The sequence below is a fragment of the Chionomys nivalis genome, chromosome 1, assembly GCF_950005125.1.
Source record: "Chionomys nivalis chromosome 1, mChiNiv1.1, whole genome shotgun sequence".
NCBI classification, from domain to species: Eukaryota; Metazoa; Chordata; class Mammalia; order Rodentia; family Cricetidae; genus Chionomys; species Chionomys nivalis.
Genome location: NC_080086.1, coordinates 122,455,473 through 122,475,730, shown reverse-complemented (window position 1 = coordinate 122,475,730; position 20,258 = coordinate 122,455,473). Strand labels below are relative to the sequence as shown.

At 42.7% G+C, this 20,258-nt stretch overlaps 1 protein-coding gene across 7 annotated transcripts in view; it reads left to right on the top strand.

Annotated features, from left to right (window-relative positions):
• Mta3 (metastasis associated 1 family member 3) overlaps window positions 1-20,258 on the top strand; it is a 118,122-nt gene that overhangs the window by 32,174 nt on the left and 65,690 nt on the right. For all 7 annotated transcript variants that reach the window (XM_057766379.1, XM_057766368.1, XM_057766323.1 and 4 more), the window contains 3 exons: window positions 10,969-11,032; window positions 12,572-12,689; window positions 14,635-14,737. In XM_057766379.1, the coding sequence (XP_057622362.1) occupies window positions 12,677-12,689; window positions 14,635-14,737 (116 nt within the window). In that variant the 5' untranslated portion in view covers window positions 10,969-11,032; window positions 12,572-12,676. The remainder of the gene's footprint in view (window positions 1-10,968; window positions 11,033-12,571; window positions 12,690-14,634; window positions 14,738-20,258) is intronic.

The window sequence follows — 20,258 nt, the reverse complement described above, 5'->3', positions numbered from 1 at the left end:
GCTTGTTCGGAGCAGACTGGCATGGAACATGAACAGTGAGAATCCATCCGGTGCATTTTCAGAGGTGCAGGAGCAGGGCAGAGGCAGTACCCTTTACTCATCTGCTGTGGCTTGGGCCCTTTAATAAAAGATTTTATGGTGCACATAAAGCACAACGATTTATTGTCATGTCAACGGTATTGTTTATCTTGCTGCATTAAGCCATTTTATGTGTACATTTGAAGGTTTTCATACATGTAGCAAATACTGCATGCTCGTTTAGTGACCATCCTGTGATTGATGAGCAGTCCTTCATTCATCTCTAAAAGACAGAAATGTTCTAAGTTTGAGGAAGGCAACACAGTTACAGTTGGAGGGGCTGATGTGCCCATTGCTACTTGCCTCATTTCTAAGTGTAGCCCTCTTTCTGCTCTGTGGCATTAATCAGTTTTACAAATGGCCTGGGTTTATATGTGCTTCGTGTTCTAACAGCTATTGGGCTTTTTATGGTAGGGCTGCTTTTCAAGTATTTAATCCTCACAGTGACTCTCTAAGTAGATCTGTTATTATCCCTGTTTACAGATGAGGGGGCCAAAAGCACAAAACAATTACGTTCTTGCCTAAATCTCCCACTTCATAAATTGCACGTTTAGATATTGTCTGACTCCGAACTGCAGATATTCAGCTTCACTAATGACTCATGCACAGCTAGCGCCAGAAAAACATCAGGCACAATGAGAGCTCTGAAGTCACCTGTTGAGTAGGTAGGCTTTCTGAATGTCAGCCTCACAGAATTCTTCTGTAGATTCAAGTCAGTTGGGTAGATCTAAAATTAAAGCTATTTAAGCGTGTAAATTGGATTATTATTCCAGAAGATAATGTTACAATGCTAGCTGCATATAGAAACCAGGAAATAGCCCTCTTCCCCTGGTTTATGGTTGTGTCTGGCCTGAGCGTCCCCACATCTCAGATGCACTAAGCCAAGCCTTTCAACAGCTGTTAATTACAGCACTGCTACATGTAACAGTTCCATCTCTTCCCAGTTTGTGGCACAGCTAGTCATAATTAAAAAGAGCTAATTCTTTCCATCTCTATAGCCCTAAGATCTGGACCACAGCCTTTAAAATTAGGCTTCAGTGTGCCTTAAAAAACTTGCCTTAGATGCTGGTGTCAGTCTCAGTGTGTCCTCTAGTAACAGGTTTTGGATCTGAATATTTGTTCTCCAGGCGTCTCTTGTTGCAAAGTATGAACAGTCATGGAGACATCTATATATCCGTGCTAGTGGACTTTGCCCTAGTTTAGGGACCTGTCTTCCTCATGTTTAGCTCTGGCTGTGCTGGGCATCGTACTCGTTGTTGTTGGTATCATCCCCTCATCTCCCCACCCCCAGTTCTGGGGTTGGATCCAGGGTCTTGTGTATCTTCAGTCCAACTGTGCTTTTTATTTTTATTATTTTAAAAAATAATTATTGAACTTTGTTTGCTTCAAGAAAGTTTTACTCTGTAGAGCCGGCTGGTCTGGAACTCCTGTCAGTCCTGATCTCGGCTTCCCTAGTGCTGGGATTACTGTCATGACCACCACTTGCTTGCCCAGCTATGGGTTTTTATTATAGCTATTATTATTAAAACTATTCTTTACACTTATTTATTGATTTGTGTCTGGGCCTGTGGGCATGTGCATGCCACAGTATATGTATGGAGGTGACTTGTGAAAGTCGGTCGCTTATTTTTCCATATAGGTCCTGCGCATTGAACTCAGGCCGGGATCAAGCTCAGGCTGTTCCCTTTAGCTAGTGGCAAATGCCTTTCTTTATCTTCTGAGCCATAGTGCTTTCTTAAAGGGGCCAGAGAAGCTATTTCAAACCTAGATTTGGTGACGGTAGTAGTAGGATAAGTTTTGAAGGCCCAGTCTCTGCTTCGCAGATAGCCTGAGACTCTTTAGAACAGTTGTCAGGTTAGTATACCAGAATCCAGACGCCGCCATCCCCATCGCTGGCGCCATGCAGAAGAATGGCTTAACCACCATCTGTAGAATGCGTCTTTGTCTAAGGCTGCCATGTGGCGGCTCCAAATGAGGAGTTGTCTGTCTTAATTCAGTTCTGAGAGTCTCTTGAACAACTGTTAAAATCTTGCACCTTATGTAAAATTTGCCTAAATAGTTCTGTTTAGACTCCGACTTAGGCTGCAAGATCTCAGAGGTCAGCGTCTTGGTATCTTTCCTCCCCTCTGGAGAGCTGTACACAAGGCCATTCAGATTAGAAACTTCCACAGAGCCTGCTTTAATTTTTATTCTTTTTTGTTTTTGGGTTTTTTTTTTTTTTTGTTTTGAGACAGGGTTTCTCTGTGTAACAGCCCTGGCTGGCCTGGAACTAGGTTGGCCTCAAATTTACAGAGATTCACCTGCTTTTGCCTTCCAGGTGCTGGGATTAAAGGCATGCACCACCACCGCCCAGCCTTAGTTTTATTCTTGGAAATAAAAGTTTATTAAGATAAATAAATAAAGCCGAGCAGTGGTGGTGCACGCCTTTAATCCCAGCACTCAGGAGGCAGAGGCAGGCGGATCTCTGTGAGTTCGAGGCCAGCCTAGTCTAGAAGAGCTAGTTCCAGGACAGGAACCAAAAAGCTACACAGAGAAACCCTGTCTCGAAAATAAAAAAAAAAAAAAAGATAAATAAATAAATACATAAAAGATAATCTCTTTTCATTTACAATTGACCTTACATAGAATTTGAGATTGAGAGCAATTGGAATTGAATTTTATTTAAATCTCACTAGAATTGGAATTAAAGATTGGGTGTGTGATAGACAGGCTGCTCAGGACGTTGGGGTGGGAAACAACTTGTTTGGAGTCAATGCCAAACTTCTACATGGCCCACAAGGCAGAGGATTGGATGGGGGGTGCCTCTATAGACTGCTGCCAAGCAAAGTCACCTTGAGCATTTTTCAGCAACCGTGATGGGAGAAATGAAAACGTGTCAGGCCAGCGAGAGGTCTGTGGGCGGGCTCACTGCAGCGTTTGTGTTTGTGTCTGGTGTTTGTAGGGTGAGGACACTGGTGTCAGGATGTGTCTAACTTTCTTCTTACAGACAGCCTTGCATAGCTCAGGCCACCCTAGAAGTACTGTGTAGTCCAGACTGATCTCAACTATGCGCCGGAGCAGGGCAGTCCAGGTTAAGCAGGGAGCAGATAGGGTCTCTGAGCAGCAGGCCCACCTGCAGGGCTGTAATGAGTTGCTCCACCATTGCTCATGCCCCCCGAGTGCTGGGATTTAGAACATCGAGCCTGGTTTTCATAAATAAACATGCATTATATATTATGATATCGTAAGTTATGTATCATATTTCACATATATTCTGTACATACATGTATGCGTGTTCATGTGGAACCCAGAGGTCAACTGTGGACATTGTTCTTCAGGTGTTGTCTACCTTTTGAAAAATATTTGTTTACTTTTTTACTATTTTGTGTGTGCATTTTGGGATAGGAGTTGCATGTAGCATGTGTGGAATGATGGCAGAGATTTACTTGTTTACTGTTTCGTGTGTACACTGGGGTGGCTGTATGTGGCATGTGTGAGGTGATGGCAGAGACTAAAAAAGTGGTTCAAACCCTCCTTCTCTGGGCTGGAGTCAGAGGCAGCCGTGAAGCCCCGTGGCTGCTGAGAATGGAGATCAGCTGCTCTTAGCCAGTGACCCTCTCTATAGGCTATCCCATGTTTTCTGAGGCAGGGACTCTCACTGGGGCCTCACATTTATTGATGAGGCTAGGCTGCCTGCCGTGAGGCCTGAAGATCTGCTTGCCTTCACTTCCCAGCCGCTGGGATTACAAGTCTTAGCTACCATGCCCTCCCCCTTTTTTCTCTTTGTTTTTGTTTTTTGAGACAGAGTCTCCCTTTGTAGTCCTGACTGTCCTGGAACTAGCTCTGCAGACCAGGCTGGTCTTGAACTCACGGAGCTCCGCCTGCCTCTGCCCCAGTGCGTGTGTGTTGCCATGCCATGCTCTCTTTTGTTTTCTTTTTCTTTTAAAAAGTGTTTTATAATGAAACAGGGAGTACAGATAAATTTACTTTTGCTTATTGAAGTGTGATGTTTTCTTGAGAGAAATAGTCATAGAATTGTTTGAATTATGAACGAAACTGGCAGTTTCATGGCACATTACCATTGGAAGATGAAACCTAGCTGTTTAGATGCATTTGACTAACTTGAAAATGAAGACTACCTGTTACACAAATCTCTAGTTGTCAGTTGTTTGCCAATGTGCATAACAAACCATCACATACAATAATGTATACTTTTTTTTTTTTTTTTTTGGTTTTTCGAGACAGGGTTTCTCTGTGGCTTTGGAGCCTGTCCTGGAACTAGCTCTTGTAGACCAGGCTGGTCCCGAACTCACAGAGATTCACCTGCCTCTGCCTCCCGAGTGCTGGGATTAAAGGCCTGCGCCACCACCGCCCGGCTTAATAATGTATACTTTTATATATATATCAGTTATATTTCACTGAAGGGGAGAGAATATTTGTCTCTCTCTCTCTCTTTTGGTTTTTCTTTTTTTTTTCTTTTTTTGGTTTTTCGAGACAGGGTTTCTCTGTGGCTTTGGAGCCTGTCCTGGAACTAGCTCTTGTAGACCAGGCTGGTCTCGAACTCACAGAGATCCGCCTGCCTCTGCCTCCCGAGTGCTGGGATTAAAGGCGTGCACCACCACCGCCCGGCTGTCTCTCCTTTTTTAAAAGATTTATTTATTTATTATGTATACAGCATTCTGCCTCGATGTATGCCCGCACGCCAGAGGAGGCCAGATCTTAGTATAGATGGTTGTGAGCCACCATGTGGTTGCTGGGACTTGAACTCAGGACCTCTGGAAGAGCAGCCAGTGCTCTTAACCTCTGAGCCATCTCTCCAGCCCCTGATTATTTGTTTCTTAAGTTAGAAATTGAATATACTTGCAAAAATATCAAACAATATTATTTTTCTTTGGGGGACTGTTGTCTATGTATGGATGGCATTTAGCCCTGGCTGGCACAGTACTCATTTTGTAGCCTAGACTGACCTCAGATTCAAGTCTCATTAGCCCTGGCTGGCACAGTACTCATTTTGTAGCCTAGACTGACCTCAGATTCACAGTACTCATTTTGTAGCCTAGACTGACCTCAGATTCAGATTCTTCTCCCTCAGATTCCTGAGTGCTGGAATTGATGTGTGCCACCCCACCTTGAAAAATAATACTTTTCATTAATTTGAAAAATATACTCATATTTTTCTCAGTTTTAGTTTCTAACGTGGTAAATTTTTGACAGATATAACTCACGTAAGCAGAAGGTCTTTGCATTGTCAATAATATTTAGAGTTGTAAATTGAAATGTAAGGTCAAAAAGTTTGAGAGCCATTAATTGCTCTTGAAAAATAATAAAACAATAGAATGTGTGTTGCTTTTATTAGATATTAAGATAATTGTACAAATTATAATAATTAAGATAAGGGAGTCTCTGCTAGTCAGCTTTTGTGAGCTTGACACAAACTAGAGTCACCTGGGAAGAGGAGAAAATTCAATCAGGAATTGCCTCTATCATACTGGCCTGTGGGCATGTCAATGGGCTTTTTCTTGATTCATGATTGATGTGGGAGGGTCTAGCCTACTGTGGGTGGTACCATTCCTGGGCAGATGGTCCCGGATGGTGTAGCTGAGCCAGCCAAGTAGGCAATGCTTTCCTGTTGTCTCTGCTTCCATTCTTGCCTTCAGGTTCCTGCCTCGAGTTCAAGGTTCCCTCTATGATGGACTATGAATTGTAAGATGAATTAAACCTGTAGCAGTATCATAAAGCAAAAATACAATCAGCCCAACTTCAAAGGTCCCCATAGTCTATCACAGTCTCAACACTGTTTAAAAGTCCAAAGTTCAAAGTCTCTTCTAAGACTATGGCAATCTCTTAACTGCAACCTCTGATAAAGTAAAAAATTAGATCACATACTTCCAACATTCAATAGCACAGAATATGAATTACCATTACAAAAGGGAGGAAAGGGAGCATAGTGAGGAAATGCTGGACCAAAGCTCATCCAAAACCCAGCAGAACAACTCCCAAGTTCTGCGTCTCTAAGTCTAATGTCAGCGCACTCTTCAGACCTTTACTTCCCACTGACCGCAACACTCTTGTTTCTGATGGGCTGGCTCCACACCCAGTCTCCCTTTTCTTGGCAGATGTCCCACGACTCTGGCACTCCCAACATCTTGGTGTCCACTGACATTCAGGCTTCACCTTCACAGCTTCATGAATGAATTCTCTGGGCTTCCATGCAGGGTCACCCCTAGCACATGTCTAGCTTCAGAGGCTTAGCCACAGAGAGATTTCATACCCTTTCCTGTGTGCGTGATGCTAAAGCCATAACCTTGTGACCAAAGCTGCCAAGCTCTACTGCTTGATGGGGTTTGAACTTGATCCTGCTGTTCAGTTACACTCACACCAGCTTTCTGATGCTGATAGTTTCCTTCACTGTTTAGGCTTTTCTTTAGTTCCTTTTTATACATTTGAAGCTTAGGTGGATGGGGTCTTGCCCTGAGGTCACCACTCCCTTTATTCCATTTAGCCTCAGGTTTTTCTCTGAACTTTTCATCCCCTTGAGCAATGATCTTGGCTCCTTTATATTTCCTGGTGCTCCTCTCAAACTGTATATTTTGTATTTATTCTTGCCCCACTTGTTTCTTTTCGTTGGAGATCTGCATAAGAGTGACCACTACCGCCCCAGCTGGTAACTCTTATAAAAGAAAGCATTTAATTGGTAACTTGTTTACAGTTTCAAAGGTTTAGCCTGTTATCATCCATGGTGGCAGGTAGTTTGGTGTTGGAAAAGTAGCTAAGAGCTATTTCCTGATCCATAGGCAAAGAGAGAAAGAGAGAGAGGAGGGTGGGGAGGAAGCATTAACAGAGAGACAGAGATGAGACCCTGGTCCTGGCTTGGGCCTTTGACACCTCAAAGTCCACTCTCAGTGACACACTTCCTCCAACAAGGCCACACCTCCTAATCCTTCTCAACCAGTACCACTCCCCGATGTCTGAGATTCAAGTATATGAGCCTGTGGGGCCATGCCCATTTTAGCCACCACATGCTGTTTGGTTCTCTGCTTTTGGGTGTGACTGGCCATCACTGCTGTCTAAACCATTGGTAGACAGCAGTATGAAGGTGGTGATCTAAAACTATACACTTCCTTGTTTGTAAAGTGATTGGAAAAGTTCTATGAAGAAAAACTTCCTTTTGTTAAGTATTTGATTATGTTGGCATTTGAACAAAACTCAATTACTTTTATGATTAGAAAATTAAAATGAACGCTGGCTCATCTTATTCAAACTCAGATGAAGTTTAAGTTAAACAATGGTATTTTCCTATAAAAATAATTTTAGCATGATGAAGTTACTTAGTACACTTAGTTCTGCTCTTAGCATTGTCATAGAATGAGGACTTGAAGGAAATCCAGTGAGAAAGGAAGCCCTGCCATAGCTTACATATTGAAGTTCTCACTCCAGACTTCCCTTCCCCATGCCTTGCAGGGCCTCCTGCATACTAAGCGGGTGTTCTAGTACAGGTTTATCCCCAGTCCCTAGAATGCTTTTCAAAAAGAATTTTTAAAATCTTTTCATATAACATATTTGGATCATACATATTTTGATCATATTCTTTCCCAACTCCTCCCAGACCCTCCCCATCTCCCTACACACCCAATTTTATGTTTTCTCTCTCCCTCCCTCTCTGTCTCTCTCTCTCAGAAATAAACAGGAAGAATAACAACAAAAAACACAAAAATAAGAACAGACAAACTTAAAAAAATCAATGAAACAAAAAAAGTTCACCAAAAAAAAAAAAAACCCAAAAATAAACAGCCAGACAAAACAAAGCAAAAACAAAACAAAACATAAAAAGCCATGGAGTCTGTTTTGTGTTGGCCAACTCCTCCTGGGAACGGGGTCTGCTCTGGATTGCAGTTGATAAGCCGAGCGACATTCTATTGGAGAAAACGGTTACTGGATTTTCTCTTTCCCAGCAGGCAGCAATTGTAAAGTTGGCTAAGGGCAGGACCCCATGTCTGCTCCCCTTTCTCAGTGCTGGGATTGTGTCTGGTATGAACCTGGCAGGTCTTGTCAGTCTCTGAGAGTTGGTGTATACATCAATCCTACCGTGTCTGGAAGATGCAGCTTCCTTATAGTTCTCCACCAGCTATGGCTCTTCCAGTCAAGGGCACAGCCGTGAGGAAGGCTGATGTGCACAGCCCTGAAGTACTGATGATTGCGTTGTCCATCTGTGTCTGGGTGCAGCACAGTATGCTCTGTGCATTGTTCCCTGTCCTGACGTGCTGTGAGTGCTGCTGTCTGGGTTTCCCTGCTGTTCCCATGATGTATCTGTTGTCTGTCCTGGAGAGTACTGTCTTCACATCCTTACTTTGGAACTTCCAGTTCCTCTGATGAAAGGGAGGCAGGCCAAGATGAGGGCTTTCCTTCTGAGTCCTCTTTGGCCGTTTCTTTCCATACTTGTCACCAGGTCTGTGTTCTTCACCTGCCACTGCCACAGTGAACTTCCCCAAACACGGCTTATTTACTAGGTCATTCCCTCTTATTTACTAAATCCATTGACATTAAATTCAGACTTCATCTTTCTTTTTTGACTTTTTAATTCTCGAATTCACTTACTCAAGTGGGTGTTGAGGTGTCTTCCTGGTGTTGTTGTTCTTACACGGTGTATGTCACCCAGAGTAGCCTTGAACTCCTTAGGTAGCCAAGGAGGACTGTGAACTTTCATTCATCCTGCTTTTACCTCCCAAGTGATGGGACTCGAGGTAGGCACCACCTCTCCTGGTTTCTGAAGTGCTGGAGACCAAACACAGTGCTCATGAAAGGCAAGGACCCTTTCAGCTGGGCTGTATCTGCAGATTCCCAAATCACCTTCTTTTAATTTCTGCTTGTTCACATTTGTTAAAGTGTCACAACAGAAAATAAGTATTTGATTAGAAATGTATAGAAGTATCCAGACTATTTCTCTTCTTTGCCCTATTCTTTAGAATCTAAAAACCTACAAAATCATATTCTTCTCTGCGTATCCCTGGCTGTCCTGGAACTCACTCTGTAGACCAGGCTGGTCTTGAACTCACAAAGGTCCGCCTGCCTCTACCTCTGAGTGCTGGGATTAAAGGCGTATGCCACCACTACCCAGCCAAAATCACATTCTGTACTTGTGTAAGCACTCTAAAATGTTTGGTCTCACGATCCAGTTACTAAAACCATGATTTATTACACTCCCCCACTTGTAAAATGGCGGCTCTCAGTGAAGGCTAGCCCCCACACAGAACATTAATATTCCTTGACAGTTTTGTTTGTCATGATTAGGTGCTGCTGTCATCAGGTGTAAAGATTTCAGTTGCTCCTAGCCCAGCAACAAATGTCACTTGGCCTATTCCCAAATGTCAGTCAAGGTGCCAAGTCCAAGAAACCTGATATAGAATTTGCAGCTTTGTATGTGTATCTGTCCTGTCTGTCTGTCTGTCTGTCTGATATATGATCTATAGTATCTATACACACCTGTGCAGTTTACCTGCTTGGGATCCTTCTTTTAGCTTTACCTTCTTTTTTTTAAATCACACACACCCTACCTCCAGGGCAGTCATGTACTTAATTTCCATTCTGTACTCATTTTCAGTTTCTCTGCAGGTGGCTTCTACATACGCCATTCTTGCTATTCTTTTCTGTTCTCTTCCTTTGTTTCTGAGCAGGATTTCACACAATGGCCTGGTGCATTGTTGCTGTGATAAAGCACCACATCCAAGGCAGCTTACAGAAGAAAGAATTTATCTGAGCTGTGGCTCCAGAGGGATGGGACCCACCACATCAAGGAGGCAGGGCAGCCAGCAGCAAGTGTGGTAGCAGGGGCGGAAAGCTGAGAGTTCTCATCCACAATTGCAAAGGGGAAACAGGGAGAAGGAACTGAAGCGGATAGGAGCTATGTGATCTGAAAGCCTGCCCCCAGTGGTGAGTTCCCCAACAGCGAGGCTGTATATCCAAGCCTCCCCAAACAGCGCCACCAGCTGAGATCCCACTATCCAGATGCCCAAGCCTGTGGGGGACATTTCCTTTTCAAACCAACACGCCCAGAGAGGTGTGGAACGCACTACAAAGCTCAGGCCTTAAGAGTGCTAGGATTACAAGTGTGAGCTACTGTTCCTGGTTCAAACAAGCAAATTTTAGGGTACTTTTGAAAAACAAAACAAAAAAGAAAAAGAAAAAGAAAAAAAACCCCTCCTCCAGGATCTTAGAAAATGGTCTCTTAAAATGTTAAGTTGTTTCTGGGTAGTGGCGGTGCATATCTTTAATCCCAGCACTAGGGAGGCAGAGGCAGGAGGATCCCTGAGTTTGAGGCCAGCTTGGCCTACAGAGAGTATTCCAAGACAGCTAGGACTAATAACACAGAGAAAGTCTAAAAAAAAAAAAAGAAAAGAAAAGAAAGAGAAAGAAGAAAATCAAACTAATTGCTTTAGAGCAATTCCTGTAAAGGCAAGTCGGTTGCATCTTTATGTGAATCCATTATTTCCAAGTTTTCCTGCAGGTCACTGGTTGAGTCTATTATTTTATGTTCTAGGCTGTATGGGGATTGACTGAAGACCTCTTGTGTGTGATACCTCAGTGCTTTTATAGGTCGAGAATCTCGCTGTTACTCTGAAGCTTTCATTGAGTTCTTTTTTATTGAATGATTAGGAAGCGCCTTTAAAGTGTCTGTTGTAATGACTTGCTGTCTGGTAACACAGCTGGAGTTGACTGGCCTCTGTAAATGCCTATAAATGAAGCTTTATTGTACAGGTTCCCTGAGTGCAGGGCTGCAGAGCTGGTCTGGAGAGTTTCAGTTCGTCCCTCATTGCCATCTAGACCTTCATCAACCCTGGGAGTCTAGATATCCCTAGCTTGTGTAGCAATCACTGTGAATGTAATGCCCATCGTGTTGTCTTTTCTTTTAAACAGGGGGAAATGCAGTGTTGCCCTGCTGAATGAGACAGAGTCGGTGTTGTCATACCTTGAAAAAGAGGTAATTTGCAGTCACTTTCGCTTTGTGCTTTCTCCCCATTACTTCACATGAAGGCCATACCCTGAACTCTTTTCCTTTGTGCCTGAGTGTTACTGTGCCATCCCGGCAAGATGGCGTCGGCTGGAGTGCATTTGGCAATTGCGTTGTCCTGGCTGAAGGCAGAATTAGCAAAAGTGGCATCTCTTTGTCAGTTCCAATGAGAGGCTTACTGAAGTACGTACAGCCCAGGATGCAGATGAGGATTTTCATCCCTGGTTCTCATTCCTTCATCCCGTGGTCTGTTTTTGAATAAATGCCTCACACTCTAGTGGCTCTGCAGACTTCATAAGAACAGGCGGCCAGGCCATTGTGCTTATTAACTCTAGGGCACTGGAGCCCTAGAGTTTTTAAAAACAAATCTATTATTAGTGTATGTGTGTGTGCCTGCCCACATGTACATATATGTGATGGGAGATGGGCAGACACAGATGCCATTATATGTATATGGCGGTCAGAGGACAGCTTGGTGGAGATATTTCTCTCCTTTTACCTTTTTATGTGGGTTCCAGGGATCAAACTCAGGTTGTTAACCTTGGGCTGTAAGCACCTTTACCCTCTGAGCCATCTTTCTGGGCCTACTGGGCTTTTGAAAGAATCAATGGAATGCTTAATGTGTAGGTTGGTGGTAATCGTGTGTTTTGTTATGCTGTGTCTGCCATTATACACATGACTGTGCATTACAATTATAATAATAATTAAATGGTATTTGTATAGTGATATCAACAAACCACATGTAAAGGGGCATGAGAGATGGCTCAGTGGTTACGACCACTTAATGCTGTAGCGAATTCCTGGACTTAATTCTCAGCACCTGCATGGTAGTGTACAACGCTCTGGAACTCCAGTTCCAGGGGATCTGGTACCCTTCCTGGCCTCTGTGGCTCCAGGTATGCATGTGATGCACAGACATACATGCAGGCAAACACTGATAAACAAATATTTTTTAAAAACTACATATAAGTTCTACTCTTGTATATTCAGTCAATGTGGGGTTTTGTTTCTTAGACAGCCTCACTATGTGTCCCCGGCTGGCCTGGAACTCACAGAGATCCACCTGCCTCTGTCTCCTGAGTGCTGGGACTAAAGATGTGGAGCACCAAGCTCCAGCTTCATTTTGTTTTTGAAGCAGGGTTTTTCTGTGTAGCTCAGACTTGTCTGAAAATATCTGTCTGCCTCAGCCTCCCTGCTAGCCATTCCGGCTACCCTCTCAGAACTCTATTTAGAGTAGTTGATGACTTTCTTTTATATTAAAGCTAATTGTAGAATGTTATATTCTTCTCGAAGTTATTTGTTTTGGCTCTATGTAATTCTGTGCTATTGTACATGATGACAGTATTGCCATGTTCTCGTTGAAGATTTATTAATTTGTTCACTAAAATGAAATTTTATATATTCAGAAGTTAAGGTTATAATTTTCATTTCTGTGATATTAATTTTATTGCTTTATAAAACATAGAAGTATTTGGTTTACTTAGGTGGTTTTTGTCATTTTTTTTCCAGGATACCTTCTTCTACTCATTGGTGTATGATCCTTCAGTGAAAACATTATTAGCCGACAAAGGAGAAATCAGAGTGGGACCAAAGTACCAGGCCGACATTCCAGACATGCTACCAGAAGGTGCGTGCTTTGGCTTCAAGTCCTGGGAAATGGTGTCTTACAACATGAAGGTTCTTGTCCTCGGGGAAGAAGTGTAGTGGAGAGTTCAACAGTTTGAACCTTCTAATTTTAGAAACATAGCAAGCATCAGAGAATAATCTACTTGCTCACTTACCCCTTCGTGACTTCACATTTGTTTGTTTTCGTGGATGTGGTTTGTTTGATTTGTTTGTGTGTATTCCACACATGTGTGTGTATGTGTGTGTTCCATACATGTATGTGTATGACTATGGGGTGCGGTAGGCCAGGGGTCAGCATTAGGTAGGGTCAGGGTCTTTCATGGAGCTGGAGCCTGCTGATTTCACTGGACTGGCTCGCATCAGGTGCCAGGGATCACCCAACCCTCCTCCTCAGTGCACATCACAGGCATATGCACTACTGTGCCCAAATACTGTTTTCATATGGGTTCTGGGGATAAAAGTGAGATCCTTGCGTTTGCGTGGCAAGCACATCACTCACTGAGCCACCTCTCAGGCTCTGGCTGTTTTCAAGCTTTAGATTGTTAGTGTGTGACGGGTGTGATGGCACATGCCATTAAGTACTTGGGAACAGAGGCAGGCTGATCTGTGTTAGTTTGAGGGTAGCCTTGTCTAGTAGTGAGTTCCAGGCCAGTCTAGCCAAGGTTAAATAGACCCTGTCTTAAAAAAACACAAAAACAAAAAAATAAAAAAAAAAAAACTTGGTTAATGTGTTGAACTTTGATCTAATGTGTGGTTCATATTCATTCCTATTTTCCCTCTGATTCTCTGTATCCTCCAACCCCACCCCTCTGGAGGATCAGGACCTGATGTACACTAGGCAACACTCTATCAACTGACCTCTATTTCCAGACCTCTGTCTTGAGATTTGTAAATGACTAGTAGATTAATAAAATAATTTATTTGCTCCTAAAAGTAAGTTTTTATAAATTTATCCTATCAGAGAGTTGTACAAAAATGCCATCAGAAAGACCTAACACTTCACTGTTTATTTATTCAAATTATTTTTCCTTTGGAAGTTCTAATAGTTATATAAATATACTGTCAATGTTGTTTATATTTTCTTTGGAATCTCCACTGAGCTTCTTAAATTCATATTTATGATGCTATTCTAGTAACTTATTATTCCTTTGATTCATATACCAGTATATCATACAGAGTTTTTCAAGCAGTATTCAACAGAAATGATGATAAATGGTATCCTTGAGTGTTTCTGATTTAAATATAACATAAAAATGTGGCAGCTGATACAACTAAGATGAATTTTACATAGAAAGCAGATAATTCCAGTTGTCCTGGAAAGGGCTTCTAGGATGTGTAATGCATCATTGGGCCTTCCATATGGGAGGACCTGGTACTTGTAAGGAATATACTGAAGAAATGGTTGGCTGTGTAGGCACATTTCTGGATCTATGTTTCTTCAACTTTATGTGACAAAAATAAGTGGGAAGCTATACAGTCTTGCAATTATTTTTCTGTGGTTAAGATAGAGCCTCATTGTGTTGTCCTGGCTCCTCTGGAACTTGTATCTCTTCTCTTTCTCTACCGCCAAGTGGGATTATAGGAATGCACTACCACACCTGGCCTAGGGTCTCAGGAGATGCTGCTGATGCTGGTGCTGATGTTGCTGATGCTGATGTTGGTGCTGATGATGGTGATACTGCTGATGCTGATGTTGGTGCTAATGATGCTGGTGCTGGTGCTTGTACCAGTGCTAGTGCTGGTGATACTGATGCTGGTTCTGGTGCTGATGCATGCCACGTTGTTGGTTTGCTTGTATCACCATCTCTACACACCTGGTACCAAAGGATGCACCCAGATGTGATTACTGTTTTCCTGACATTTGAGCATCTAACACATTGGTGACCATAGCCATCAACCATATGCCACAGTATAAACAACAATCCCTTTCCTTTGTTTCTGGACAGGAGACTCAGATGAGAGGGAACAATCAAAATTGGAAGTTAAAGTTTGGGATCCCAATAGTCCACTTACGGATCGACAGATTGACCAGTTTTTAGTTGTAGCCCGGTGAGTATGCCATTATCCAGTTCAGTCTTTTGACTTACACTTGTGTATAGTTCCTTTTAAAAAAAGATACTATTTTATTTTATATGTATGATTATTTACCTGAATGTATCTATATGTACAATATGTGTGCCTTTTACTTTTGGAGACCAGAAGAGGTCATTAAATTTCCTGGAACTAGAGCTACAGACACATGTGATTTACCACATGGGTACTGAAAACCAAATTCAGGTCCTCTGTAAGAGTGGCAGTCTCTACAGCCCCCTATTTCCTTCCTTCCTTTCTCCCTTTCCCCTTCCTCCCTCCATCCTTCCTTTTTTTTATTTTTTATTTTTAATTGTTTTTTCGAGACAGGGTTTCTCTGTAGCTTTGGGGCCTGTCCTGGAACTAGCTCTTGTAGACCAAGCTGGCCTCAAACTCGCAAAGATCCACCTGTCTCTGCCTCCTGAGTGCTGGGACTAAAGGCATGCGCCACCTACCACCCGGCTTTTTTTTTTTTTTTAAAGACAGAGTCACTCTGTGTAGCCCTGCTGGCTTTGAATTTACAGAGATTCATCCACCTTTGCTTTCTAAGGACTAGGATTAAAGGTGTGTGCCATCATGCCTGCTATATATCCTTTCTTTATAGTCCAGCCCCCACTCCGTTGGTTATCTTTTTCTTTTTCTAGTCCTGTGAGAAAACCAATATCTAGTCACCTTGTCTACTAAATAATGCGATCTACTGCCGTTAATTTGTTATAAGTGAAAATGTTTAATTTTAATTACAAAAGTGGAAGCGAGGGCTGGGGTGGAGCACTTGCTTGCCTAGCATGTGCAGCATCCCAGCTCTCATCCTCAGCAGTGCTAAAAACCTCAGCCAGCAGCAGCTACCAGAAGGACAAGTGTAACATAAATGAATAGTGTGTGTGTGTTTAAAAGTTAGAAGCATAAGGAAGAAATGGAATACCTGAATCCCATATCTTTAATGAAAGAAATGCCCTTTATTTTGGACATTGCTGAACTCTAAACTGGATTATTCAGGTGCCAGTAGAAATGTGTCACTCAATCCAGGGGAGGTAACCCACACCTGTAATCCCAGTTCTTGGGAGGTAAATGCAGAAAGATCAGGAATTTGAAGCTAGCCTGGGATCATAGAGAGTTTGAGGCTAGCTGGGCTACCTGAGTCTGACTCAAAAAATCCAAGCCCCTAATGAAGGTGAGAGGGAGGAGAAGAGGGGAGAGGCCACATGAGGCCTGGTAAGGAGGCTGCTGCTTGCAAGCCCCCTCCCCCAAGGCTTGGTTACCTTGCTTCTCCTTAAGCAATGAGTAGGGGCAGGATTTTATTTTTATTTCAATGATAAAAGTAAATGAGGCTTGTGGGGAAAACTGCCACAAAAGAGAAAGCAAATGAGATGAGCATGCCATTGTCACGGCAGATAAATTAGACAAAGCCCCAGTGGACATCAGCAAGCAGCTGAGGAATGAGTGAGTTACCCCCGTACAATGGGGTAGTACTTTACATCTGTTAAAATGAGAGAATTTGAACTTTGTGTAATAAAGGGCCAAATTCTCTAATATTGAAATGAAGGTCTACAAAGTATGATTGTTTATGTGTTTGTACTGTGTTCATTTATTTGAAAAGACTATGTAATGCACAAACTATTTCATACCATTAATGGATATATTATACATTATGGCTATAAGAGACTGCAACCAAATGTATAATGTTTAATTCCTTACATGAATCAGACATGGCAAAATAATTTGAATCAGTTCAACCCAAATAATAAGCAGAAGGGTCTCTGTAATAGTTTCTTATTTTATGTTAAAATAGTCCTAGACTGTCAATAAGGACAGTCATTGTGGAAGGTCACACTCTACTAATGGCCAGACACTTCGGATTCAGAGCCTGTCTTAGTTAGGGATTTTATGGTGGAAAGACAGCATGACCACAGCAGCTTTTACATTTACTTGGGGCTGGCTGCCTTACAGTTTCAGAGGTTCACTCCACTATCATCATGGAGCATGCCAGTGCCCAAGCAGACAGGGTGCTGAAGGAATAGCTGAGAGTCCTCATCTTGCAGGGAATAGGAAGCTGACTGAGACACTGGGCAGTATCCTGAGCACAGGAAACCCCAAAGCCCGCCCTCACTGGGACACACTTCCTCTAACAAGACCACTCCCTCTCCAACAAAGTCACACCTCCTCTTTGTGCTACTCCTTTTGGGATTATGGGGCCAGTTACATTCAAACCACCACAGAGCCCCTACACTCATAGCTCAAGGATTGGGTGGGAGCATTAGGTGTACATTGCTGGGGCGGTAGCCCGCCAGTGGAGCAGGAGGCTGAAGAGTTGGAAGAAGCAATGAGCCACGAATGTGGCAGTGGCCATATGAACAGGACAGTACCGGAGTAGTGGGTTGTTAGGGAGACCCGCAGTTTGCCAATTTGATTTACATTCTGGTGGGTTTTTTGTTTTGTTTAGTTTTGTTTTTTTGTTTTTTAATCAAACTACTATTTGTTATCCACATTTATGAAACCTTGTCAAGGTGGTCTTTTTATGAAAATTACTTTAAAATGTTTAATTAAACAAGTAAACAAAAACCCAAAATACTGAATCTAAATACAAATTAAAGCCAATTATTTTTATTTTTTATTTTTTGAAACAAGACCTTGCTCTCTATAGAGAAACTGTCAAGCTTATAACAATCCTCCTGCCTCGGCTTCCTGGATGCCATGAGCACAGGTGTTAAATTTCATGCCCAGCACCTATCCCAACCACATTACTGCGGTTGTAACACCCTCGCCACCCCCGCCACCCCTGCCCTCTTACTTTGCAGAGCCGGGACTTGACCTGAGTTATACCAGCCAAGCCCTACACTCTCAAGTGCTGAGGTTAGTGTAGGTATTGGGACCATCGACATTGTCTCGTCTCCCTGGTGGGACTATCAGCTGGCACAGCTGCTTTGGAAAAGTGCTTGACACTGTCTCCCCACACAGCCCGTAAGTTTTATGCTAATATCACACTCAGGAAGAGAGTGTCCTGGGTACTGGAAGATGCGCATGCAAATGGCTTTCATAGCAGCATCTGCATACTGGAGTATTGTCCAGCTGAAGGGACGGGGTTAGGAAACAGAATCAGAGAAAATGCATTCCTGTCACTCCAGCTAACAGCTGAGATGACTTCCACAGGATGAAACGAGGGGGAGAGAATAGTGTACGCTCAGGTGCGGGGCCTGTGTAGGCGTGGGTCTGCTGCTTGGGAGGCCAAGGTGACGTCACAGGCTAGCTTCCGCTCCGTAGTGAGGCACTGTCCTGGTGTGATTTTTGTAGTTGTTGTTAGCTTTTATATGAAGCAGGGTCTCACTATGTAGCCCTGACTGGCCTAGAACTCACAGAGATCCTCCTGCCTCTGCCTCCTGGATTAAAGATGTGGATCACCACATTTAGCTGTGTTTTTGTTTTATTTTGTTTCTTAGACTCTAGGATGGTGGTTCCTTTTGGGAGGGAGTGTGGGAAGGATTGGCCACCTTCTGTTTCTTTTGGGCGTTGGTTGGACCCTAGGCATATTCACTTTGTGAGAACTAAATATCTGTATGGCGTGGTAGGGTTTGCCTTTTCATATATATTAGATTTTAAGTAAAATGATGTGATGAAATCTTCCCGGCTAACTGTCTAGCAAAGCAGGCGGTCCATTCATCCTGTTCCTCCTGGGGTTAAGGTTCCTTTCATACCAAAACACTCTAGGTCGTTACAAACGGAAGCCAGTGCTGTGGAAGCTGCTTTTTAAAAATGGTATAGCGAAAATGGATTATTTTGTGGAGACAGGAAGGGGTTTCTGCTATAACATTCATGTGAAAAACGTTATTGGGATTTCACACTTGGTATTTAGAACTCACTTTGCAGCGGTAGTCAGATACTCAGTGGATTTCCTTCTCCTGTTTTTGAGCACATATGAATACCAAATGATGTGTCTGTCCCTTGGCATTTTAGACTCCATCTTCTCTTCCCTTCTCTGTGGCCACACAGGTTTGTTTTTTTCCTTGCTTGAATGATAATTACCTGCATATGCTGATACTTGGAACCAGAGCTTCTCAGAGTCCTGCTCTGTGTTCCGTTTGGGATTTGGCATCTTTGTCTATGTGATGAGTTGTCATGGGGATGGATCTCAAGACTAAACAGGAAATTCCTTTATGTTTTGTATGTATCTTACAGAGCCTTAAAGTAATTTCATACAATATCTTTTTAAAGATGTATTATTTTTACTTTATGTGAATTGATATTTTGCCTGCATGTGTATTTGTGTGAAATTATCAGATTCCCTGGAGGTGGAGTTACAGGCATTTGGGAGCTGCCATGTAGGTGCTGGGAACTGGACCCAGGTCCTCTGGAAGAATAGCCAGTGCTCTTAACCACTCAGCCATCTTTACAGCTCCCCACTTTGCAATATCTTTTTGTTGTTATTTTGTTTTGAAATAGGGTCTCACAATGTAGCCTTGACTGGCCTAGAACTCACTTTGTAGACGAGGCTGACTTCAGGCTCATAGAGATCACACCACTACACCACCCTTTGAAAAAAAATATTTTTAAAAAATTATCTATTTATTTTGATTTCATGTGCATTCATGTTTTTGCCTGCATGTATGTCCGTGTGAAAGTATCAGATTCCTGAAACTGGAGTTACAGGCAGTTACAAACTGCCATTTGGGTGCTGGGAAATGAACCAGGGTCCTCTGGAAGAGCAGCCGCACTCTTAATCCCTGAGCCACCTCTTTAGCTCCTTGAGCAAAATCTCAAATGATTTTGTACATGAGGCAAAGTTTTATAGCATGGAATATTTCCTTGTGTCATGTGGAGTTTCAAATTTTTGAAAATTTTACTTCTCAGTATTACTCAGTTTGTATGATATCTTAAAAGAGAAAAATATTTTTCAATTGATAATTACCAAACATGCTTTTCCTTTCTTTACAGTTTCTTATTTACCACCCCCAAATGTAGTCCTCCTCCACGGTCTCTGCTTTAGTTCCTGTTTCCAGTTAAAACATAAAAGCAGGATTGAGAGAGGTAGCCAGGCAATAAAAGCTCATGCTGCCAATACAGGAAGGCCTGGATTCAACTCCAGGACCAGGGTAGAAGGACGGGCATGTGCTTGTAAGCCCAGTACTGGGGAGTGCCCTAGCTTGCCCTCCCACTTCAGTTCTAATGTGAATGACTGTCTCAAAAATAAGGGTGGCAGCTCCTACCACTACCACTGGAACTGCCTTCTGCATGTGTGCACATGCATATATACACATATATAAGGCTTTGCATCCTCCTTAAAATACAAACACACACCCTACTTACACACGCACACACTTCTACTCACACATACATCCTACTCACACACACACTCACACACACACACACACACATGCACCCACACACCCTTCTTACACATAAATTATAAAACAAACAAACAAAAAGTAACAGGCAGGAATGCTTGTTAGTTTTTTGGCAACTCGCTACAATTTGGGGTCATTTGAGAAGGGGGAACTTCAGCTGAGAA